The sequence below is a fragment of the Balaenoptera physalus genome, assembly GCF_965194825.1.
Source record: "Balaenoptera physalus genome assembly, chromosome: 20".
NCBI lineage: Eukaryota > Metazoa > Chordata > Mammalia > Artiodactyla > Balaenopteridae > Balaenoptera > Balaenoptera physalus.
Window position 1 is genome coordinate 57031083 of NC_138901.1, and position 26484 is coordinate 57057566.

The window sequence follows — 26484 nt, forward strand, 5'->3', positions numbered from 1 at the left end:
ACCGTCCCCACTGGACCTCGGGAGCTGGAGGTGCTGCTTCTCCTCGAGCTCCCAACTCTGGTTAGAACTCAAGATAAAGAAATAGGAAAGAGTAGAATATGCAACGACATATAAAATCTCCATCCACTGAACACGAAGACAATGAATCTGCGTACAGAAACCGGATCAGACCTAAACCAGACAGTCTAAAAGGCACTAAAAATAGGGGTTAGGACCAGTGGATATAATCTACACAGAGATCCAATGATGACCATTTTTATCAGTCGTGCTACTGGATTCTAACTACTCAGTGAAGGAAAAAAAAAAGGCTGGTTCAAAGTCTTCGAAGTCAGAACATCGTCATTTCTGTTATGCCAAGAAGGAAGGGAAGAATTCCGGGGCCACTAGGAGATGAAGGCAGACCCCAGTGGGGCAGCCCTCCCGCAGGCCGGGACCGAGCTCTCCCTGCTGATTCCCAGCCCCAAGTGAACTGCTGCCACCACGTTTCAAGTGCTGCTTCTACGAGAGATTGAAAAGGGTGGAGGGAGTTCTCTATCGACGACTAAAACTTGCTTCCTGTACTTCTCACCATGTTTCCGGTGGTCACCCTTCCAGACCCGTCAGCTGCTGTCCAGCACTCGTGGGGGGTCAGAGAACTTAAGGGTCCTTACTACCCTGTGAAGGACACGGCAGGTGTCCGCTAGCGTTAGGGCAGATCACACACAACCGTCCCTCCAACACAGTTCGTGTCAGGACCAAAGCCACAAACTGCCACCCCCGTCATCACAGGCCCTTTTAGTCTAAAAACCCCGCCTACCACTTTGAGGTTAGGAACCCGCTTTGCTAATTCATTGCACCCTCCATTACTAGTTTATCCCAGGAGTCTAGATTTTCAAAATATATTTGGAAGAAAACAGTCCTTTGGTTTCTAGCAGAAACTTGTATGACCTCCTTATTCTGCCTCTAGGAATTGTTCCTTTCTCTCCTGCACTTGTTCTTTGATGGTTTTGGAAACCTCTCTTTACCCCCATCTCTCATCTTTCTCCTCCAAAGCCCACGCATTCTTCTAATGCTGTTTTCCTAACGTTATGACTGTACTTAGAAGCACAGGGCCCGCGGCAGCTCTCTGTCATCTCATTGAGAGGCACCGCCCACCTCAGTGTGTCAAAGGCCATCACGACTTGATCCTGAGGATCCCCTTCATCCACTGTCTTCCGAGAAATCACTGAAAATACTAAAGCCCGTGTTTTCATTTAAAACCCGTTACCCCTCCCTGAGGTTTGAATCCATGAGCACATGTTGAGGAGAACATTTCTGCTGTAGAAATATCAATAGTACCTACAAGTTCAAAGACCACCTGTGGCCATAGTGGATGGAAGGCCCTCCGGGGTGGGGAGAGACTGAGACCCCGATACTTGGGTCAGCTGGCTGACTCAACCAGAGGCCACCTCATGAGAGAGACGGACCAGGCACGTTTCCAGTGCCCAGGCAAGCAGACGGGGAGGAGCGAGCCGGCTCCCTGAGGGAATGGTTTTGTCTAGGGTGGTCCTGAACCTGATCCTGCAGGTACAGAAAAGCACCTGGTCCACAGACCCCGAAGATCATGGTCCCACAGGAAAGAGCATCTGTGCTGCAGGAGAGGGAAGGCCATGGTGGGAGGGCTGGGCGAGGCTGCTGCCCCTCGCTGCCGGGTGTGGGACACCCACCCACGGACTTCACGGTGCGCCCGTTTGGTGCCAGGAGCGGGGGCGTGATGGGGGCTCACGGGCTGGAAGTCTCTTAAATGGTTAGAAATCCAAGAGTTAGAGGAATGAATTTAAAGAGGGAGCTCTACTGGGGGAGAAAGTCCAAAAGATCGAGCGCTGACCTTTCAACAAAGCACAAGTCCCAGGCAGACCATAAGCTTCAAACTACCATCTAGCTCTTTCTCTCCCCACTTCCTCAACTCTCTCAGAACCTCCAAGGCCAAAGATGACCGACCTTGAAGATTTCTCCTGTGGACAAGTCATCCCAGCTCACGGAGCAACCTTCGGCATAATCTCTCCCTCCCTCCGCCCCCTTGCTTGCAACCTACTTCTTTCACAGTATGTGAGCCAGAATTGACCCCAGGAATCTTGGATTAAAACGGGCATGTTTCTTTAACATATTTTAAAAACACTTTTGAGATGGGTTTGGGTCTCAGCATTATGTTCCAAAAATCATGAAGGAAATTTTATAAGATGAATTTGACTTTACCTTTTGAGTTTTTACTACTTGACAATTTCACTCAACAACTGGAAGGTTAGGTGATCTGCATTTATATTAGGCTTTTGGAGGGCCTCTTGCCATGGTTAGGCTGTATTCTTTCCTTCCTTCCATCTATCTATCTATCTATTTTTAAAGTACAGTCGATTTACAGGTTAGGCTGTATTTTAAACAGGGCTAAGGATTCAAACCATAAGGCCCAAACGTGTGAAGCTCAATTTCAGGTTCAAGGTTCAGGTTCTAACACTCCACTTTTCGTATCAACGTGCACATTTCAAGCCTTGTAGACAGCTTCGTGGTTTTCAGTTCAAAAGAAAAGGGCAAGTAGCCAGATATGCACATAAATTCCAAATAAAAGGCATAAGTAGCCAGATATGCACATAAATTCCAAATAAAAGGCATAATGATGAGACCAACATACGTGAGATAATTACGTAATTATTTGTTCACAAAATGTTAATGACTTGAAAAAAGAAAAAAAAAAACCCAACTCCTCCTTTGAGTTCCTTAGAGTTGAAAATTTAAAGGTAACTCAAAGACAAAGGAGGTATTACTGGGGACATCGATTCCTAACAATTCCCTTAGAGGACTGTGTATCAAACGGCACTACTGGAAAAGGTAGTGACAGACCTTTTGCTCTGCGGTGCTTACGGGCTACGCATAAAAGAAGCAATGTGTAGGCAGTAGCGACTGAATTGTTTATGCGCTCAAACAGTTGCCTTGAAGGATAATAAAACTGAGCATGAAATGAAGGTTCATGCAGGTCTATGAGCAAAACAAAAACAGAAACCCAGAAACCAAGCCCCCGTCCTCCCCGGCCACCCTGCCAGGCCCCCCACCCCGCAAGTTCTTCCTCTGGGCTGAAACCCCTTGTGTTTGGAAGACCTACAGGCTTTATCCATTCACCTGGTGGCTCATGAAGACCAGAAACACTGTCATAGAAAGAAGCTCTCTGAATATTCTGAATCTCTAAAGCAGAGAAACAGCAAAAACAGGAGGACAGAAGGGCAAATACACAAACACTTCAGTTAGTGTGAAAGACATTCGACATCACAAGTCAACTTTGCAATTGGGCTACAAAAGCAGCTAGTCCAGGGCAGACCCCATGCAAACATTACTGTTTAGAGAATTTGCACATCTGGACAAAGTTCTGTATAAAATAAATGTATATAGCCGAATCATTCCCAACTCCAGGTGTGAGCATGATATCATATTAATGTCAAATGGTTACCCCCATGTAAACGAAGGATGAAATTTAAGAGTAATAAGGTACTATTTGCATTGTCTTTCATAAAATTATCTTCCAATTAGCAAATTGGGACAAGACTGCAGTAAGTTAGATTACTCTGGAAAAGGTAAATATTAGTGGCATTTACTGTCAAAAATTCACACTGCTGTGTAATTTTATCTCCAATCCAGATTTTGGAAATATAATTTACTTCAAATACAAACTACGAATAGGTAACTACCACTAAGGAAAACAAAATTCTATTGTAGCAAGTTCTATTGTACAAAATGTTAAAGCAACTTCAAATCATAACTAAGATGATACCTATTGATCATACCGTTACCATTATGAAAATATCATAGGAGGTACATTTACATGAAAATGTAATTTTTAGGTCTTTTCTTCCTTGTATGTTAGCCCCGAGAAGTGGCAAGAAATCGTGTGCAGCTGGTAGAGAGATCGCAAAACATCTTTCAGCAAAAAGTAGGGCACTATAAATCTCTAGGGCAGGGCTGCCACCAATAAATCTTATTTCTCCTGGTTTGGCCTGGAGAAAACTCTAATACAAAGTTTATTTTAACATGAAATGTTTTATACTCAAGGCACTGCACCTTCACAGGCAAACTATATTCATACATCATATACTCATACATTCAGTCAACTTGTCATTTTCTGCCTTTGCATTGATGTGGCTGTAAAAAGAGAAAAATAATCACATGTTTTTCCAGGGCTATTTTCTTTTCCTAGAGAAGAAGCTCCCCTTTTCCCAAGACATCTCTACGTCCAGAGTGAGCATGATGAGTTCTCCACCCTACGACCGTCTTCAAACTCCTGTGCCTGCCGCTGACCTCATGCGTGAAACACACGGTCCTCGAAATCAGAGGAGCCTGGCATCAGGCTCCGCCTGCCCCTCTCCGATGCTGGGTCACCTCTGAGAGCCTGTCACTCAGATTAAACTGAGTAACCGTCCACCTGAGCTGACGGATGGCAGGACTTCCCACTAAGAGAAGCGATATCAGGAGAGCAAATACACAGGATGAGTCCGGAGTGGATGCTGGCAGAGCCAGGTCACAATGGGGAGAGGATTCCGCTCAGCCCATTTGGACAAAAGTGGCCACACGTGCTCCCAAGCTGTCCACGTGGAGAAAGGTGAGGGCCCCGGCAGGGCCTGAGCTGTGGGCCAAGGACAGGTGTTCAGGGCTTGAGCCAGGATGGGAGGGCCCCGCAGGCCACACGCCTCTCCTCTCAGAGCTTCTGCCATCAAGTGAGTAACCTGTCCGTAGCTAGTCCATGAAAAGCACAGAAAGGCAGGTCAGGGCTCTGCAGACGGGGTCCTACCTGTGAGACACGTCACCCGCACCTGTGACATGGAATGCGCATCATATCATCACTGCAGCTGCAGCCCCCATCTCCACCCTCACCTGCCGGATCTCACATTCCTGACACTTGTGACCCGCTGCCGCCAGAGGCCCTCCCGTACCTGGACGGCGAGGCGGGGAGTTAAAGGAGGAGCCTGCAAGGAGGAAGCCGAGGCAGAGGCTCCTCGGTCCCGTTCCCGCCTGTGTGCGTGTCCTGGGTTTCCATCCAGAGGAAGGCCCTGGGCGGCAGGGAACACGCCGGTCACGGTTCCCGAATCCACCTCACTGCTGACAAGCGTGGGCGGTGAGCTTGTCCAGCGTGGCTGGACGTGCAGGGTCACAGGAACAGGTCAGGGGGTCCAAAGGTGTTCCCCACAATATTGTTTTCGGTTAAGAAGTGAAAAGACAAGAGTCAAAAGTGGTTCACAGTGTCAGAACCAGTGTGTACGCCCGGGACCCGCTGTCATGATTCCCCAAACACCTGCTTCTCTTCTCATTCAAAATGAAGAGAGAAAATCTGTTTTTGAGACTTTAACGGTAAAATGCTGGTTTCCTCTGTTCCTCTTCTCCTTGGCTTTCCTTCCACGGTCACCTCGTGCTGAACTGCCCGCTTCCGGGGTCTTTCACCCCGATCCATCCAACAAACCACTGCCTGCTTTGCTTCTTCAAGTTCACACTGTGTCCCTACCCTGGCCCGTAAAACTACTGATGCCATTTAGTCAGTGAAGTCAAATTCACCTGAGACTGGCCACCGCGTTCCTCCGTGCTCCGGCCTCATCCATCACCGGCCTCCTTTCCTGCTCGCTCTGCCTCCTGGCCCCAACCCTGCCCTAACGCCCCAACGGGACACTCACCCCAGGCTGCGATTGTCCACTTCCGCCCTGTGATCGCTCCTTCTACCGGCTTCACCCCTGCTTCTTCCACACCAACATCACTCCTAAAAATGCCACCCACCCCTAGACGAGTGGTCTCGCAGAAGCCTACTCACCCTCCACGGTTAAGGCCCCAACAGGATGTGAATGTTCGTCGGTGGGTGCTGGGAGACTGCCCGGCCCTCACCACGTGCTCAGGAAATGCTGGCTTTCTTTGTTTCTTCAACAAAGTATTACTTTTCGAGGACAAGGAAAACTGCCTCATCCTTCATGACATTTGACCTTAGCACCCCAGGAACAAGGCAGTCCCTGCTCAGCTGTCCCCGCGGCATTCATCTCAGGGGTCTGCGACACTCAGCAGTCTGTCCACATGTCTCACTTCCTTTGCTCTGAGATCTGAGCGGAGCCAGGAGGCGGGGTGGGCGTGGTGGGCTCCGTGGGCCACACTGCCCGGGGCAGCACAACGGAATCGACTCCGGATTGAACACAGCATTTCTGACGGGCAGCGTTACTCCTTCCTCCTCTTTTTGTGACGTTTCCTGTGCACCTTTCCCACTGACCTGTGCTGGTCTTCCCAGCCCTGTGGACCCGGTGGCCATCAGAGCTCAGGGTCCCTTTTTCCACGCTAGATCCATTTCTCAGACCCACTCTCACACTTCCCAGAACAGGGCCAAGAGTCCCTTGGCGCGTGGGCACCGCAGACACCACCTTAGGGTCCTGCTCTCGCCTCAGTCCTCACGGGGCCCCCTAGGCTGACCAGGTCACCGCAAGTGACAGCGAGCACGCAGCAGCCAGGTGAAGACCTCCATCCAATGGGACAGCGATTAAAAGCTTCTGTTTTACTTGCTGGAAACCTAACCCTTCCCCCAGTCCCTCCCCGTACACGGTCTCATGCACACGATCTCTCCCCAGGACGTGCGCGTGCGCGTGCGCGGTGCGCCCAGCCCTGCAGGCTCCCTCGCACTTGTCGGAGCCGATGTACGTGACCTTGACTAGGCTGTCTTTGGTAGGGTCATCAACCCCCTGCTCACTTTCTCTGTGGTCGGTCGTTCTTCTCTTTCTGTCTCCTTTTGTCCTGATTGCCCTAAGCCCTCTGATCTGCCTTCTGGGTTTCTTTCTCTCTACCTGAGAAGACAGCTAGATGGCAAGGTCTTGAGATGCTATAGAGAAAGCAGAAGTGAGCCAGGTAACTGACAGGCCTGGCCTCAGGGTCAAAGCCTAGGCGGGGGCAGATCCAGAGCTAAGGTCCTGCATGACCTGAGGCCAAGCGAAGCGGTGGGGACAACCAGGATGAAAGTTTAGAGAGAGCTAAACGCCAGAAGATGCTGGTCCCACTGTACATACAGACACAGAGCTGCTTTGTTCCTCTGGTAGCAGCAAAATCTCTAGTCTATGATAAAATCACCAAAACCTTCACCTGAGGTTCATGTAAACCAAAGAACTATGAGGACTGACGGAAATACAAACAACTGATCTATATGCAGATGGTCTGAGCTTATTCACCAGCCACTTTGCATGCGTGTGGAGGGTAGGGCACTGGGGGAGGACGCAGCTCGGCTGACCTGGACACAACACAGCGAAGATGCACAAGGCTTCTCAGGTTTTGTATCCCGACACCCTTGGATTACAACTGCACTGGGACCAGGGTGGCCTGAGGCAAATGTGTAGTTCTTTATGGCTCTGCTACTAGAATGTTCCTACAGCACCTGACCAAGAAGGCAGATGTCTTATTACCCAAGTTTCCTTAAAGTGGGTAAATTCCAATACAATGGCAGCCCTGCTCTAGGGAAAATAAAGAGCTTTAAAGTAAAAAAAGTCTACACACATCTATAAGTAAAAGAACCATATATAAGCCTTAACTGTAAAAGATTCGGCCAAGTTTGATTACAAACGCAAGCACGTTCTCACCATCCTTCCAGAGCTCCGCCACAAATCTGTCAGAGGACTGATGCAGGAGGGTGGCCACGTTGTCGTTCAGGGGGTCCATATTCTTCATCAGCCACTCGTCCGCCTTATAGTCCACCTGCCGGGCCAGAGCCAGGTGCGCAAGAGGGGAAAAAAAACCAAGAAACATTTCCAGCCTTAACCGAAAACGTTCACAGGACCCCCCACCCAGGTGGAGGATGGCAACTGCAGGCTCAACCCAAGACTCCCGGAGCCCCGCCCTGTTCCCTCCCCAACAGCCAATCAGAAGGAAGTCACACACCCTGCAGCCCTCACCCCGAATTTTACCTATAAAAACCTTCCCCCCAAACTATCGGGGGCTCAGGGGTTTTGCGCATGAGCCACCCGTGCTCCTCGCTTGGCCCTGCAACAAACCTTTCTCCATACTTCCCCCGTTCCATCCCCCAAATAATTCACAGAACAATCCAAAAAATGGATTGTCTCGAAGGAAGTGCATTTGTAATACGTACTATATTTAAGGGTTTATAAGTGTATATCAGCACATTTGTTACAACCTTCATCAAATGCAGCAAAATCTCAAACACAGCACTTTTAATGGAGTTCTTTCACTCTTACCTTCCCTGCATAATGTATAATGCAAAAGTCAGCTTTGTCTTTCAGTTGACGAGGTTTCTGAAACTTGGAGTGGGACCCTTGCTCTTGAACTAGTTTTTCAACAAAGGTCTTATCTGTGGCTTTAGGGAACCAGCACTCTTCATCCAAAAGGGCCAGCACGCCAGGAGGGTTAGCCTGATAACAGAGGCAAGAAGAACTGACACGTTTTGCACGTCACTGTACATACAAGGATGTTTTCCACTGGGTTTGGCAGTTTAACTTCCAAAACAGTTAGAGCTTCGTGAAGATCTATGCAAATCAAACTGCTAGGGGAGCAGGTAACGCCAAATCGTAACTATCATGCAAACGCTGAGATCTCAAACTGCTCAAGAAGTACTGGTAAGAAAATGGATGAGTACTGTATCTCACAAACTTATAAAAAACTAATTCCAAGTAGATAACTCCCCCAAAAGTAGCAAATAAAAGACACCAGAAAGGAACTGAAAGGTGTAGAGACAAAACTGAATCTTTATATTCAATGACTGGCTGGATAAATTGTAATAAGCCCTCAACTAGCTGGAATGCTTCAGACATTTTATACCCTAGTCAATTTAAGTTTCTATTTAAGTGATGATTAAATAAAACGAGCACTTCACACTTGGTGAAATATTTAAAACTATTGTTAAGTAGACTATATGGAAGGTGATGAAGTAATTTATCAATTACTTCATTGGTTTGTTTTATCAACAAATAAAATAGAGCCTTTATTTCACTCAACTAGTTCACTGAAAAAAGCCTTAGAGACTTAAAGACACGGAGACACAAGATAGATTAGTGGCCCAGGGGCTGGGGGAGGGGAACAGGAGTGACTGCCAAGGGCAGGAAGTTTCCCTCTGGGATGATGAAAATGCTGTGGAATTAGACAGTGGTAATGGTTGTACAACTCTGTGAATATGCTGAAATTCACGGAATTACATACTTTAAAAGGGTGAATGTTAGGATAGTGAATTATGTCTCAAATTAAAAAAAAATGCCCAGAGCTTGACATTCTCTGGGAGCTCGGAAATCAATGGAACGACTTCTTTTTTGGAGGAAAGTGGGGGTACACATGAAAGCTAAATGAAATATTTAAACAATGATGGCCTATTTTATAGTGCTTCGGGGGTCATCGTTTATTGTCATACTGCAGATATGGCAAGTTTCTGATACAAGACTGAGCGTACCAATTCTAGGGCACAATGATGAAATCAGCTTTTGGAATAAATCTCTTAAGACCAGTTTTCCTCAACGCACAAGGCCTTTACGTTTACTGCAGAAGAGCTGGCTCTGTGCAAATATTGCTTAAAAAGTAACTGGAGGTTCTAGTTAAACATGAATGAAACAGTGTAATCATGTGGTCACAGGAAGGCAGAGGTTAACAGAACAGAGCAGGTAGAAGCAGCTGAGGGAATCCTCCTCTCCAGGAGCCCAGGACGTCTCTGAGACCCTTACTGCCTGGCTGTCTAGTTTGTGGCCCCTCTACCTGAAAGGATTTGCAGGGTTCAGAGCCGCTAAAAGAACACTATAATCAAAGGCAACTAGATTTCGGTGATCCTAGGGTCCAGGATGGCATTTAACCCAATTTACCCCACTCATCTGACAACTTTGAGAAATGAAGTTCTAGATTAAGATAAGTGAAACACCCATCTTTCTGCCATAATTTTTACATTTTTAATCTGTTTCAATGAAAGTATTTCTAAATTCTGAAAGAGGAGCCCAAATATAATTTAATCTTTTCTAAAGGACTAAGTGACAGCATGATTCACAAGATCTGTAATTTTGTCTCCTTTTTATTTTTCCTACTTCATCTTTCAATGTCAGGATCTCTCATCCCTTTTCCTTTTCACTGGGGATTTCTAAAGAGCTTTAGGTTTGGGAGACCATGTTTTGTCTCGTGGTCAGAGTACCGTAAGAAGGCAGGCGGGGCCTGGGTTTGTGAGAGATGAGGACAGACGCCCGGGACAGGCAGGTGCCCCGACAGAGTCGCTTTAGGTATTTTCCTTCTGGAAAAAGTTGTCCTCACTCTCCATTTTGAAAGGACCCACAATGGAATCATGATGCCATATCATTCTACATGCTATAGTTAAATTCCCTATGATTATAAACTCTTACAAGGTTTTGAAAAACCTTATAAAAAAGCATCTTTGTACTTAAGAGGATAAGCTTTAGTTACCCCCCAAAATGGATTTGCACGACCTGTCTTATCCCCAGCTAGACACGACGCCCCTTTATCACCTCGGACGTGTGCTCAGCAGAGCCCCACACCCTTGACACGTGCCGAGGGCTGGAGTGAGGGCAGCTGCCGCCACCACCGTGGCACCTGCGGGCAGCCAAGGACCACGTCGGCCAGCACATGGACCCACGCAAGGACAGGACACGGCCGTGAGACAGGACAGCTCAAGAAGGGTCTTACTGGCATGCTACTCACTTTTCAAATGGATATTTCAAATGGGCATCACTTTCCTAGGAAATTTAGACTAGAAAATTATCTTAGCACTCACGAGACAGGATAATTCCCGTCTCAGCTGATGGCAAGCAAAAACTCAAGGCCCCGCCTGAGCAGGGGCTGAGAGCCAGACGGCGGGGAGAGGATCTTACGGGTCTCTCGATGAGGTCGATGCACGGCTGCAGGTCCAGCCCGAAGTCGATGAAGTTCCACTCGATGCCCTCGCGCTGGTACTCCTCCTGCTCCAGGATGAACATGGTGTGGTTGAAGAGCTGCTGCAGCTTCTCGTTGGTGTAGTTGATGCACAGCTGCTCGAAGGAGTTCAGCTGCGGGCGCCAGGAGAGCCATGTTCCAAACGTGGGGTGGGGATGGGGGAGGGATAATGAGTCAGCTAGTTCCCAGAAAGTTCTCGAAGAGTTATTCATCAGGTCTTGACTACCCTACTGAGTCCGTCAGATGACAGTGACTAAACCGAGGGGGGTCCCTCTTAATCTCTGTCTCACACACACACACACACACACACCCAGATAACATTACTGCGAAGCTAAAATGAGAAAATGATAAACTTAGTGTGCTGAGTATCTACAAATAAAACCATTTTGATTAGCGAATGGTTAATGAAGAGAAATGAATAAATGAGAAAGAAAGTGAGAAAAAGAAGAGAAACAAAGAGACTTGGGGAGGCCAGAGGCCAAGGAGGCAAGTGCGTCTCCGTGACCTTTGAGGGTCCAGAGGACAGATGGGCTGCTGTCTCCCCTGCTCCTTACTTAGGCCACCGGCTCCAGAGTGAGTTAAGGCAAACAATAATAAAAAATAATAATAACCTTTTCATCTGTTACAGACATTTCTTTTTCCCTCTCTGTGAAATCTGCCCATTTCTCTATTGTGCTGCTGATGGGATGAAACATGGATGGATGAAGTAACAGGGGTAGTTTTCTTAAAGCAGTCGCCTTATATGAGAAGTACTCAGCCTTTCCTTCTGCTTCCATGCTGTCCACACAAGTACCATGGGCCCATAAACAACCTCTTTCATTATAAAGTGATCTGTAATTAGGGAAGGTTTAATCAAGCCCCAAGGAAGAGATTTATAGTCTGAAAAAGCCATTCCAATCTTCCCTGGGAGGTGTCACGCTCAGCGTCTTAGAACGAGGTCACGCCAGGAGGGCCAGGGCAGAGTCTGCCTTGTTCAACGCCGTATTTCTCGTGACCCACATCAACACCTGCAGATCGCCCGATGGTGCTTGGTTATGTTTATGTGAATGGATTTTGCTCTGCCTTAACATCATGAGATCTTAGTGCTCTATTTAGCCTGAGCTACTACATGTGATGGTATTTTTCTTTAATGGATTTCTACTTGTCTTCGTATTTAAGCTACCAACTGTATTTTAAAATAATTGATTTTTAAATTGGTAACACAAGGTATAAAATTTAAAATGTACAGAGAGTTGCACTGAGAAGTCTCACTCCAATCACCCACTCGCTCTCCTATAAGCAACCACTGTCACCTATTTCTTGTGACCCTTCCAGAAACAGTCTGTGCACTCATAAATGTGTGTTACCCTGATTTTTAAAAAAACTTAACAACGCATCTTGGAGTCTGCAATATAAAGCCACCTCATTCTTTATAATGGGTGCATAGTTCTCTACTACATGAATATATATCATAATTAATCAAACCAATCTCCTACGGTGAGCATAAATCTCCTAACAGTGGACATTTTCCATTCTTTTCCGTGACAAATAACACTCACTAAACAATCCTGCATTTTTAGCATCTAAAACATTTTTTTTTTTTTACTGTCTGTGTATATTCGTATGTCAAAACCATACTTCTGAAGTTCTACAGCTTTATAATGTTTTATCTCTTAATATCCTCTTTTCATTTCTTTTTCAGAATTTTACTATCTATACTTTAATTAACTTATTTTTCAAATTAGTTTTAGAAGCAGGTTGCCTAGTCCTCCTCTACCCCTTGAAATAGGTTTTAAACAAGTATGATCACTTTAAAGATAAATTTGGGGGACTTCCCTGGTGGCACAGTGGTTAAGAATCGGCCTGCCAATTCAGGGGACACGGGTTCAAGCCCTGGTCCGGGAAGATCCCACATGCCGCAGAGCAACTAAGCCCGTGCGCCACAACTACTGAGCCCATGCACCACAACTACTGAGCCTGTGCTCTAGAGCCCGTGCGCCACAACTACTGAGCCCACATGCCACAACTACTGAAGACCGTGCACCTAGAGTCCGTGCTCCACAACAAGAGAAGCCACCGCAATGAGAAGCCCATGAACCACAACGAAGAGTAGCCCCCGCTCACTGCAACTAGAGAAAGCCCAATCACAGCAACAAAGACCCAACACAGCCAAAAATAAAGATAAGTAAATAAAATAAAATCTATGCTCTTCTTTCTTGATGTTAAAAACATATTTAAAAAAAAAAAGATAAATTTGGGGAAGATTTACACCTTTACAATGCTGAATTTTCTCATCCAAGAACAAGCTATATTTTTAAATTTCTTTAAGTCTTTCATTTTTTCACAGTTGCACTGTAAAGTTGTCTTCAACTAAATCTTGCCCATTTCTTCTTAGGTATTTCATCTGTTCTTGTTGGCAGCTGGAAGTGGGGGTCTTTTCTTTCACTGTATCTTCTGATTGTTTACATACAGGAAGGCAACAGACATGCAATTTGCACGCAGCCACCTTTCATGGTTTTTCAGTTATTCACAAATCAATACATATTAAAGCAATCTTGGGGCTTCCCTGGTGGTGCAGTAGTTAAGAATCTGCCTGCCAATGCAGGGGACACGGGTTCGAGCCCTGGTCCAGGAAGATCCCACATGCCGCGGAGCAACTAAGCCCGTGCGCCACAACTACTGAGCCTGCGCTCTAGAGCCCTGGAGCCACAACTACTGAAGCCCGCTCACCTAGAGCCTGTGCTCCATAACAAGAGAAGCCACCGCAATGAGAAGCCTGTGCACCACAACAAACAGGGGCCCCTGCTCGCTGTGACTAGAGAAAGCAGGCGCGCAGCAACGAAGAACCGACGCAGCCAAAAAATAAATAAATTAAAAAACAAAAAACATAATAAAGCAATCTTTTATAGTGGCAGTGGCAGTGTGGGGGATAAAACTGCTTATACCAGTAAGAGTTCAGATTTTATGAGGACAGACTTATAGTCCAAAGGGGTTCATTTTAAAACAGGACAATTTGGGCTTCCCTGGTGGCGCAGTGGTTGAGAATCTGCCTGCCAATGCAGGGGACACGGGTTCGAGCCCTGGTCTGGGAAGATCCCACATGCCGCGGAGCAACTAGGCCTGTGAGCCACAACTATTGAGCCTGCGCGTCTGGAGCCTGTGCTCCGTAACAAGAGAGGCTGCGATAGTGAGAGGCCCACGCACCGCGATGAAGAGTGGCCCCCGCTTGCAGCAACTAGAGAAAGCCCTTGCACAGAAATGAAGACCTAACACAGCCAAAAATAAATAAATAAATTTAAAAAAATAAAAAATAAAACAGGACAATTCAGTATCCAACTGGTCAAAGCAGCACACTGATCCCAAGAAGTATTTAATTTAGTATTTGTGCCTTGCTATGTAGTGTCTATCAAAGGAGAGAGAAAGATACACATTTTTAGGAGACCAAAATTTTATCAACGTTTAGCAAAACCACAGCAGGTATGTGACTACAAAGCTTTGATGGATTGATGGTGAGTGTTTGGAGAAATCTAGTCCGATTAGTAATGAAATATATTGAGGTGCATCACCAAATCCTGTGGGTGTATCTTCAGAACGGAGTCCACTATGTTTCCTCCTCTCTTGATCTCACACAGCTGCTCCTGACTCCCGCCCAAGCCAGTGTCATCTGGCCGCCAGGCTACGGCAACACCATCCTCCACGGTCTCCCCGCTTCTGCTTTTCCATCTCACACTCCATGTCTCCAGCTCCTCTGCCCCTCTGGTCAGCTACATCTAGTCCCACTGGCTTTCTAGCAGTTTCTCACATCTGACAAATTCTCTCCCATACAGGACCACTGGACCTACTCTCATTATGCTGGGGCTTCTTCCTGAGGCCGGGGGCTTCTCGTGCTCCACTCTTACTGCTGCAGACACATCTTCCACAGTGGGCCCCCCCAATTCCTTCTATCACAGCCCCCCCCTCACTTCATTATCCAAAATTCTGAGAATTTGGGGTTTCTGTCACTTAATGTTTGACTCTCTACTATCAACAGAATGGCAGGGACTGTACCTACTTATCTACCATCATATCCCTGGTGGCTGGCACTGCAGCTGGTACCGAGGGAGCCGTAAGTGTTATTTGTTAAAAGAATAAACAGAAGGAAGGAAGAGCAGGAGGGAGAAAGATATACCTCAAAAATCTCAAATCCAGCGATATCCAGGATTCCGATGAAAGATGCCCCTTGCCGTTTGGTCCTATCCAGAGCTTTGTTGATGCGGTGAACGAGCCAGCGGAAGAGCCGCTCATAGGTAGCTTTTGCCAAAGCTTCTACTGCAAAATCTGCCTGTGATTAGACAACATCAACCTTTTATTCCGGAAATAATCTCAACAAAACACTAACAGCTGCTTGATGGAGGGAGTTTAATGATCTACAGCGCCCCCAGAACCCTAACAGAGCACTTACTGCTTAATCCTCTCTGAATTTTATACATCAACAGAGGGTATTAGTACAATTACATGTAAACTGGAGATAATCAATGTAGGAAATGGGTGAAGATGCCCAGTAAAAATAAACTCTTCCCTCTGCCCCTGGGGTTCTAGGCAGCGAATCTGCCCAGAGTCCACCAGGAAACGGGTGAATCCGACTCCTGCATTCTTGGCGCTGTCTCCCCTCCCCCCAACAGGGACAAGGGAGCAAGCAGGGCACCCCTGTTGGGCGGGATCCCGAGGTACATGTCCTGGGGAACATGGACGATTCATCTACCTGGGGAAAACTCCAGGGGATATTCCAGATTTCCTTTTTTACAAGTCACCTCTAAAAACGTTCTGAGAGAAAGTACTCAATTAGTACCAAGAAACATCCATGTAATAGGGCTTCTATTGATTCAGTTTGTTACATGCCCATCAGAAGGTCTAACGGCCACGGTTATCAATCAAACAAATGTGTGATAGCAACTGATGTTAAACTTACTTGTTCTTTGGTCTGTGCTTTCTGCACGTAGTCTCGGCCGACCTTGATCCGGGGGGTGAGAATAGCCCGAGTGAACTCCATCACATTCATGCCAAGAAGATGGCAGAGTTTCTGGGCAACTAGAGGGTAAAAGGTCTCCTCAATACTAGGTTTCTACTTACGATCTAGTCACAATATATTCAGTAAACACTAGAAACACCTTAGTAGTTATCAGATTGTATTAAGAAATTAAATATAAGGCATAAGGTCGGGCAAGTTTGAGGTCTGATGAAAACTACCTTCATCCTTTCAAATTAATAATACTCATCCTTAGGCTATATAAGAGAAGATTAGTCAGCAATTACTTATTCTGGGTAATTTAATGCAAGTTACTAAGTCTTAGAACCCATGGATAATGCACAGAATGAGAAAAATGGCGTTTAAAATAGTTTAAATCATCATGTTACCAAGACAACTTATCATGCCCATATAGCGATCCTAATAATATTTTAGTAGGCAAGAAACCTAAAGGTTATTAAAATTATTTGATTTCTCGGCTCACATAAAAAGCTGCTAATTTTGTTACTGTTGATTCTCACCAGCATTAGGGCACCTACCTCAGCAGAAGTTCACTGTCTAATGTCACTAACGTCCAACAAGTGTCCCAATTATTACAATAAATGTTTGATTAAGTGTTAAAATAACAATAAAATTCTATAAGGGTAAGTACATTTTGAATCACTTTAGAAGCATAACCAAGTTCTTTCTCAAATATGCACTGCATCCTACCCCCCTCTGATCCAGGTGAATTGTTGGCAACCTAGCAGCACCCTGGGTGGGCAGGGCAGGCCGTGCTTCAGGGAGTACTTCCTTTGGTTTGTGACTCTTCTCACCAGCTTTTACCAACTGCCCTCCTCAACCCCTACGTCCTGGCTCCTTTTAAGTTAACCTACATAGGTATGCTTGTGTGTACGTATTGAATGGGAAGTTGAAAAATACAAAGAAGCAAAAGCAAATTGCCTACACTCTCTTGCTTTATCACGATAAACATCATTTTAGCAGCGAAAAAATAGACTTTATAGTGTGGTTATATCTTGGCTTACTTTCCTCTACCAGGAAAACAAGTTCCCTTATAATTGCATCACATTTTCTACTTCTAAGCTTTATTGTCCTCTTATTTGCCATTTATGCTTTTTTTTAAAGAGTCATATTCAATCTAAAAGGTAATAATTTGCCAATATCTCTCTGAAGGCAACTCCAGGGAGGCGCGTATAAATGTTTCAGCATCACTGGAAACGGAACCATTCATCCTGATTGTAGCCCGTGGTCATTTAACACGTGCCTCCAGCCTCTGTTCTCCTGCAGATAGGTGGTTAGATCTGGCAGTCTTTTATTGGTTTTCGTTTTTGTTTTTGAAGCAGCAATAATGACCCTAATTTCCCAGCTCTCGCTTGGTCTGTTTGTGATTGTTTTTTCAGATTTTATCTAGTTTCAAACTGTCTTATATCCAAAGCCCAATAATCAAAACGTGCTCTTCCTTTTGGTTCATTATTATGTTTGTGATAAATTTCTGTGACTAAATGTATTTTTTTCTTTCGAATTTGTGGTGCTCTGGTACTACTGGTTAACAGCTATTTGCTATATTTACCTTATTCATGGGGCGGGGAGTGGATAAGGAGGAATGGGCTGTAGAGATTGGTATGTTAATAAAGATAATTTTACTTTTAGTACTATAGACAACAGTAGAGAATAAGTCTTTTTTAAGAAATGCCACTTTGGTACCAACATGTAAAAATGCCATGGGAAATTAATGTATAATAACATATTAATAACCTGATGAAATAAGCCAGTCACAAAAGACAAATACTGAATGATTCCACTTCCACTTCCACGAGGTACCTAGACTAGTCAAATTCATAGAAACAAACTGGAATGGTGGTTGCCAGGGGCTGGGGGAGGGGGAAATGGGGAGTTGTTTTAGAGTTTAAGTTTGCAAGATGAATTCTGGAGACTGATCGCATAATGATGTGAATATACATTACTGAACTGTACACTTTAAAAATGGTCAAAATAAATTTTGTTATGTGCAATTTTATCACAATTAAAAATTTTAAAAATATTGATAACCTGAAAAACTCTGGTAAGAGAAAGTAGAAATATCACCAACACTAAAAGAAGTCCAAGTGTATATGCTCACTTCAGGCCCTTATTTTTTGATCCTGAGTCAAGCATCAGACTGAAATATTTACAAATGAAATATCTGGGACTTGCTTTGAAATAATCCAGAAAAGGGGAAGTGAGAGGTGGTATGAGTGAAACAGGACAGGCCATGAGTTGGTGACTGTCTACGCCAGGTGACGAGAATGTGGGGAGTTCCTTACGCTCTTCTCTCTCCTCTTACATATTTACATTTTACTGTAATTAAAAAGTACAAACTCTTACTCACTGCAACAGAGCAAGTGTTAATTAACCACCACTACCTAATATAGGTAATAATTTGAGAAAAATTATTTATAGAGTTGTAATTTTTTAAAGCTTCTCCTACAATTAGAAAGAGATTTATTTTACTTTCATTACTGGTGATGTTGTGAACAGCAATGAAGCAATGACACTGGAGGCATTTTAGTTGTTTTTTTTTTTTTTTTAAAAAAACAGTTGTTCTGTAAATGAAGCAGGAAAAAAGGAAAAAGTAGGGAAGGATGGAAAGAAAGAAAAATAAAGTTAGAAAGAGATAAAGGAAAGAAGAAAGGAAGAAAAGAAAGAAGGAAAAGAATAGAGAAAAAACAAAAAGAGGAGGAAAGCCTTGCCATTATGAGACATTTCCAGATTTTCAGGGAAATTTTCAAATGCCAGTCTATAAAATCGTATGAAAAAGTAACAAATCAAGGGTGTTAAAAAAAGAAGGAAAACAAAACCAACCATTATAAGCCAGAATTTATCTTAAAATAACAAGTAGAGGACTTCCCTGGTGGCGCATTGGTTAAGAATCTGCCTGCCAATGCGGGGGACACGGGTTCGAGCCCTAGTCCGGGAAGATCCCACACGCTGTGGAGCAACTAAGCCCGTGTGCCACAACTACGGAGCCTGCACTATAGAGCCCGCGAGCCACAACTACTGAGCCCACGTGCCACAACTACTGAAGCCTGCACGCCTAGAGCCCGTGCTCCACAACAAGAGAAGCCACTGCAAGGAGAAGCCCACGCACCACAACGAAGAGTAGCCCCTGCTTGCTGCAACTAGAGAAAGCCTGTGTGCAGCAACGAAGACCCAATGCAGCCAAATAAACAAATAAATAAATAAATATTTTTTTAAAGGTAAAAAAAAATAACAAGTAGAAAACCTATCACATTATATTTTAAAAAGTAGAAACACACTTGGCTGCCTTGTCTTTCTGAAGGGTGACTTGATTCTCTTCTATCTCTAGGTCAAGATTTCCAAGCAAAGTTACACTAATACAGTTCTTGTTCTAAATCTTAAATTGCTCGATTTTAAGTCTTACTTAACCACGTGAAAGCTATATGGAAGAAGCTGGCCCAAATGTCAATCAAAATACTTTGAATGAATGATACATTTCATGATCCTGGAACTCTAAAGATTTAAGATGAGGTGCTTTGTCAGGAAATGGTGGTGATGAGGTATCAGGAGACGGACAGGTCCCTTAAAAGGGTTACACAGAATTAAATTAATATTGGTTACAACAAAGAAGGCCGATTTCCAGGGCAGAGACTGTGATGTACGTCAGCCTTCACTGGCCACGGTGGATCCTGTGAGGCAGGATAATGGCCTCGGGTGATCAAGCATTGGAGCCAATACACTGATTCCTCAGTTTTCTTTTTGTCTCCAGACCTTCGGAAGCAGACCTCACAAGGCTTCCTCACAAACACATTTCATGGTTCACAAACTTCTGTCCTCGACCGGTGTGAATTTCAATCCATTTTCGATATTTAAAAGCTTGAAGATTTCATATTAAAATCTAGGTTTCCACCTTTCTCTGAAAAATCAATTCTAGCTGGCAGCCCTGGGCCTATATGCCTGGCAAGGAGAAAACTGGCTATAGAACGCGGCAGCTGCAGCTCCCTTTCAGATGAGCGCTGTGGTCTCTGCAGCCTGTGCCCCCTCCCACTCCCCAGTCCTAACGCCCCATGGCTAAGGCAGAGTCTCCACTGCCACGTCTCACCCTGCACCCCATTCTCTTCCCTCCTTTATGGAATCAGAGTGACCCTTACTCCTAGGCACGTGGAGTCTCATAGGAAACACTTCAGGAGGGCTTCTATGCTTGCGTTGTAACATGTTTTTGGAGAACACAACAACAGACCATGGAAATAGAAATAAAATCAGTATTCATCAATTTACCTGTATTCTCCGGCATGGAAGCTTGATCAGTGTTTCGCTCCTTTTTGAAAGAAATATTTCCGAACTGTAGCACTGAAGATACCACTTTAAGCATTGCTTTACGTTGATATAAAAAGAAAAAAATTAAGATACTGCATCAAAATGTAGCAGAGACATATTCCAACTTAGTTTGTGCTAAAAATTAGCTACACAAAATTTTTCAGTAAGACAAATTCCATAAAAAGAAATTTCGTAAAATTACAGGCAGTTCCCATTAGTTTCTCAATCATTTTCTAGTTTAGGTTATTTACCCCCAATTTATAAGTCTTATGAAAATTGAGCATCAGAATCTTATTGGAGAAATCACACATACACAGAACCTCTTCGTGGGAGAAGCCCATTATATGCATTGCTTCCATTGTCTCCTGAAAGTTATCTTTGTCTTGCTGTCCCGGAATAGGAATATAGCCATTGGAGAGAAATCTGTAGTTATTAAATCCTTCAAGGAGCAAGTCAGCTGAAAGAAAACATAATAGAATACAACATAGTAAATAGTCAACAACAGACTAAAGCACATCCCCACCTTCAAGCTGCACCCACATGGCAGAAGAACATCTAACCCATCACTACCACGTACACTTCTTTCTTTATATGCTCATGTTAAATACACAAACATAAGACAGTTTTCCATTATCTGTACAATGAAGGAAAACGATGATGTAAACAACATCTAAACAGGGGCTTTTGGGAACAGTGGTTTGTATAATATTATATTTGAAATCAGAAAGCTGGGGTATGATAATCTTCCAGATAACTAAACTTTATTTTCAGATTTAAATATTTTAGGCATCTTTTGAGGGAAAGCTTTCAAACCCATATTCTACGTTCCTATATTAGCAAGGAGTTTATAGCAAACACTATGAGGTCAATGTGAAGACTGCATGGGCTTAGATAAAGACTTGGATATGGAAGGTGTAGAATATGGACCAGGTAAATCCTGAGCCCAGACAATGCCTTGAAACTCTTTCTCCGAGTCAGTCTGTTTAGTGGTACATTGCCTCTGAGAGTGATGTCTGACATAGTAATAGTCTGACGGGGTATTATAACGGACACTCCCACTGACTCTATACTTCAGGGGCCAGGAGTTAGAGAGAACTTAACTGACTCCTTCAAGAAACGTGTTCTTAAGAGCAGAAGAACGTTCTCAGGAGCGCTCAAAATAGTAAAACAGATAGTTATCCCTTTAGGAGATGTTATCACGTGCTCCTAGCTTTCCGTGTAACTGGCTCTGCTGCAGAGAATTTCTCCCGATCACCCCCATCCCTTAATTCTTATTTACATCACATTTAGCTGCTACTGGGTATTGCTTGCTTTTCTTTCTTTTTTAAAAAAATCTCCTTCTTTTAACAGTTTTGTCTTTTTTTTTTTTTTTGATTCATTACTACTTCAGAATGCCTGCCAGTCTGAAAGCCTGAGGGTTTTCTTCCCTTCAGCGTTACCTAATGTGTAATCTTGCATTTTTAGTCTCTCACTGGCAATTACTCTATTTACTTGCTGCTTATTATTATTATTTTTTTCCTTGCAGGTCTTTCTTTAACTGATTTCTGGGTTTAATGCTTCCACAGATGACCTATGGTTAACAAAAGCCTAGACCCCAGATGAGAAAAGTATTACTGGGTTTTATATGTCTGTTTTGATAGCTAAATAATATACATACTAATCCTAGAGAAGCAGCATGGACTTTGAAACTCAGAAGAAACTGGAAAGTTGTGTACCTTCTCCTCTCCCTCCTGACCCAGCAAAACTCTGACCAAGAACAGAATTTACTTTTTACCCTGTCCAACCCTAAACTTGTGATTCACAAAATAAATAAATAAAAATCCACACAGGCTCTTTCTAGTACTACTGGAAGCATCACACACATTCAGTTGTAAATCTAGGAATACACATATTTATTCACGTTAACTTTATTAAATAAATTTATTTTTTCTTACTTTTGTATTTATAAACTTTGAAATGGAATGTGTATAAAAACACATCATTTGTCTTCTAATTTAAAATTATTTTAAAAGAAAAGAAACAAAAGTACAAAAGGTAATATAACACCACCCGTATGCTTGCCACTTAAAGTAACTGATCCCATGGCTTGCAAGTTCAATATCATTTTCGTAATTTAACCAGCTAGAATTCTGGCGTATGTGTATAAATCTGTTTCCCAAAACTGTTCTCTTTCTCAAAAAAATTTTTTTAATATTAAAAAAGATACTCAACTGAATATAAAATAGTAAAAAACTTTGTAACTTACACTTCAGATGTTCTCCTGCTCCAGATAACAATTGGTAAAAGATATGAAAAGTACGTTCATCTTTTGCTTGACGAACAGCACGAGATTTTTCCAGAAGGTCTGAGCAAAGGAGGTTAAGGGTGACACTGAAGGCAGGAAAAGCCTTTTGACATCAGAATTACTATCGCAACTTCACAAATAAGGAAACCAAGGCACAAAGAAATTACTCAAAATAACACAGCTGGGACTTCCCTGGTGGCGCAGTGGTTAAGAGTCTGCCTGCCAATGCAGGGGACACAGGTTCAAGCCCTGGTCCGGGAAGATTCCACATGCTGCGGAGCAGCTAAGCCCATGTGCCACAACTACTGAGCCTGTGCTCTAGAGCCCGCGAGCCACAACTACTGAGCCCGCGTGCCACAACTACTGAAGCCCGCGCGCCTCGAGCCCATGCTCCGCAGCAAGAGAAGCCACCACAATGAGAAGCTCACGCACCGCAACAAAGAGCAGCCCCCGCTCGCCGCAACTAGAGAAAGCCGGTGCGCAGCAACAGCAACGAAGACCCAACGCAGCCAAAAATAATAAATAAACAAATAAATAATAAAAATGCGAAGCATTGTATGTAGAAAAGATTTTTAAAAAAACACAAAACAGCTAATAAGTGGTAGAGGTACAAATCAAAACTTTGTTGAACTCCAAAATACATGTGCGTAACTCCTGTCCTACCCCTGCGAGTCCGCACTCAGCGCCTGCACGTCACAACACCGCGCCTCCGCCTGGGTATCAGGACGCACATCTGGGGCCTGTTTGGGTTCTCTGTCCACGGGGCCTTGATGCTCCCGGCGTGTCTCTGGGTCGACAGCCACACTGGGCTCTCAGAGTCTCAGTTTCACTGCTTTGGGAGAGGATTGCCTCCTCTGAAGTAAACCTTCCCAGGGGCCACCAAAGTGAATTTTATGTGTGTGCCATACAGCCTGATTTTAAATCAGACTATGCCAAACACATCCTCCACATTCGGCGGAAAGTACACTCACATGAACGATGCTCCCCAGTATGAAGAAACCCTAGCTCCATTCGCTTGTCATTTTCAAGTGCTTCTTGTGTTTTCTGGCTCTGAGCATATTTAGAGACATAAAACACAGTTCTGAATTAACAGGAAAAGTTTGATTTATCCCTCACCTGAGGGATAGAAGCAGTGTATTTCTATCACTGAAGAGTATTTAACAAGTATCAGAGGATTGTCACCTGTATCTTTCCTAACTGGCACATTATCATTCAGAATCATTTCTAATTTATTATCTCTTAAATCAAATTAGTTCTTTATATACCTATCATTCTTTAAGGCCATTCTATGCATGTGACATTTCTTAAGACTAGTCTATGTATTTGACTTTTTTTGCCCCTACTTTTATTCTGCTTAACACTAACTGAAACTACTTCAGCTCTGTACATTAATACGGTTTGTTTCGATGGGACATGTTCACCCCACTAGTATCAGAAGTAGATGGTAAAAAATGGGCTAACACAGCAGTAACTGAAGATGTTTTCAACATATCGGTATTCACCTAAACGTCCTTACAGCACACAGACACTTCCTGGGTCGATGTACAGGTACCCTCACCTCAGTGGGACCCTCCACTTCCCCAGCCATGTGACCAGATCATGACCTGGTGTTAAAAACGAACAACAACAAAATACCACTTTGGAGTTCATATTCCGAAGTTGAAGGTATTTGAACAAGTCACAATCTCTCTGGGCTAAAGTTTTATCATCTGGATAATGGAAGAGGTACCACAGAGGGTTGCCACGAGGCCAAAGGAAGATTAAATCATTCTCTATTTTGAATAATGCGATTATGAAAAAGGATACATGTTTCAATGTTGGCCCCAACGATATACCCAGTTACGTCAAAGTTGATCCGAATAAACTTGCCCTGAAAATAAATCACAAAGAGAAAATTGAAAATAAATTAAGGACATAGGAGATCTGAACACTATAATAAAACAATAAGCCAAAGTACCTTATCATGTATCCATGAATTGCTTACAAAAGTGGATCTTATATATTACCCCAAATAAAAAGAAAAAGCCTCAATAAATTTTTTTTTAAATGTAGGGCTAGGATAGGTTACTTTCCTTGACATAATAAAAATGAAATCCTAACCATTCAGAACTTTTTAAAAGCTCTTCTAAATAATCTGAAAGATTTTAATAGCTTTAAAGGAACACTACGCCCAGCCCTATAATGCTAGACTTGAAAAAAGTAAATAATATAGATGACTTCCTAAGAAAACAGAAATCCATTCAGGAAAACAACAAGAGAAAACTTGAACAGACCATAATCATAGAAAATAATAAAATATAATTACTCCTTTAAAATTGATGGATTGGTCTTAAATAGTTTTGCAAATTCCTAGGGAATATTTGATTGCTTCACTACATAACTGTTCCAGGGAAACAGAAAATAGTGATTCTTTCATAATTCATTTTATAAAGTTATCATAACACTGAATACCCAAACCGGTAAAGATATCATAAAAAAGGGAAAGCAAAATAAAAGCAAATATCTTACTTATAAATACTGATATAAAAGGCCAAATTAAATCCTTTGCAAAATAAAGGAACATAATAATGATCAAGAATTCCAGGACTGCTAAGGACTGATACTGGTAAACATACTACTATTATTCAGCAAATGAAAAGGCATGGGATTGGAAGGCTTTCTTTATAGAAGTGGACAGGCAGATTCTAAAATTTAAGGGAAATGAAAAAGATCCAGAAAAGTCACAACAATTCTGAGAAAGAGGACCAGAGCTCGAGGACTTGCACTACCGGATTTCAAGAAGCTATAAAATGATGAAGACAGTGTGGTATTGATTAAAGGACAGAGATACAGATCAACGGAGCAGAGTAGAGTCCAGAAATAGAGCACGCACATTCGGTCAGTTCATCTTTGACAAAGGTGCCGAGGTAATTTAACAGGGAAAGGACCAGTCTTTTCAACAAGGGGTGCTTGAAAAATATACAAAGTGAAACAAAAAGAACCTAGACCCTTACCCCACACCATATACAAAAATTAACTCAAAATAGACCATAGACCTAAACGCATGGGCTAAAACTATAAAAGAAAACTTTCTAAAAGAACTCGCTAAAGAAAACAGGAGAAAATCTTTATGACAAAGATTTCTTAGATAGAATGCAAAAAGCATAAACCATACAATAAAAAACTGATAAATGGATTTCATCAAAATTTAAAACTTCTGTTCTTTAAAAGACACTGCAGTACTCGTTTCGGAAGCACATATACTGAAAAAACGCTGTAGAGAAGATTTAAAAAAAAATAAAAGAGAGAGAGAAACCAGACTGGCAGAAAAAATTTGCAAAACATGTATCTGATAAAGGATTTTGTTCCCAGAATATATAAAGAACTCTTACAACCAGTAACAAGACAAACAATCCAATAAAAAAAAATTGGATACAAGATTTAAACAGATACTTCATCAAAGAAGATATATAAATGGTCAGTAAGTATATGAAAAGATACTCAATATCATTAGTTATTAGGGAAACGCAAACTAAAACTGGCACAATGAGATAGAACTACATATCCACTCTGTAAAATTTTTAAGAAAGACCAGCAAGGATATAGAACAATTAGGGCTCTCATACAACCCTGGATCGAATGCAAACTGGTACAGCCACTTTGGAAAACAGTTTGCCAGTTTCTTATAAAGTTAAACATAAGTTACCACATGACACGAAGTGTTGCACGTGAACGTCCACAGCCACTTTCTTCTTAATAGTCCCCCAAAAGAAACAATCCAAATGTCCGTCAAGAGTGAATGGATAAAAAAATAGTGGTATATTCACACAATGGAACACCGCGGAGCAATAAAAATGAACAAGCCAGTGATACACCCAACAACATGGATGGATCTAAAGAAGCTTTATGTTGTGTGAAAGAAGCTGCACGGAGAACACTACACTTACGCCATGATTCCATTTACTTGACATTCTAAAGAAAACAAAACTATAGAGACGAAATAGACCAGTGGTTATCAGAGCTACAGTTAGGAGGAGGGGACTGA

General features: G+C 43.2%; 1 protein-coding gene across 7 annotated transcripts in view; it reads right to left on the bottom strand.

Annotated features, from left to right (window-relative positions):
* MYH10 (myosin heavy chain 10) overlaps window positions 1-26484 on the bottom strand; it is a 138186-nt gene that overhangs the window by 40446 nt on the left and 71256 nt on the right. For all 7 annotated transcript variants that reach the window (XR_014257454.1, XM_082441329.1, XM_082441330.1 and 4 more), the window contains exons 7-15: window positions 24267-24330; window positions 22422-22520; window positions 20490-20633; window positions 20138-20233; window positions 15806-15924; window positions 15026-15178; window positions 10818-10991; window positions 8202-8375; window positions 7590-7704 (exon numbers count right to left, since the gene is read on the bottom strand). Coding sequence is in view for 6 of the 7 variants with exons in the window: in XM_082441329.1 (XP_082297455.1) it covers window positions 7590-7704; window positions 8202-8375; window positions 10818-10991; window positions 15026-15178; window positions 15806-15924; window positions 20138-20233; window positions 20490-20633; window positions 22422-22520; window positions 24267-24330 (1138 nt within the window). In the remaining variant the exon portion in view is untranslated. The remainder of the gene's footprint in view (window positions 1-7589; window positions 7705-8201; window positions 8376-10817; window positions 10992-15025; window positions 15179-15805; window positions 15925-20137; window positions 20234-20489; window positions 20634-22421; window positions 22521-24266; window positions 24331-26484) is intronic.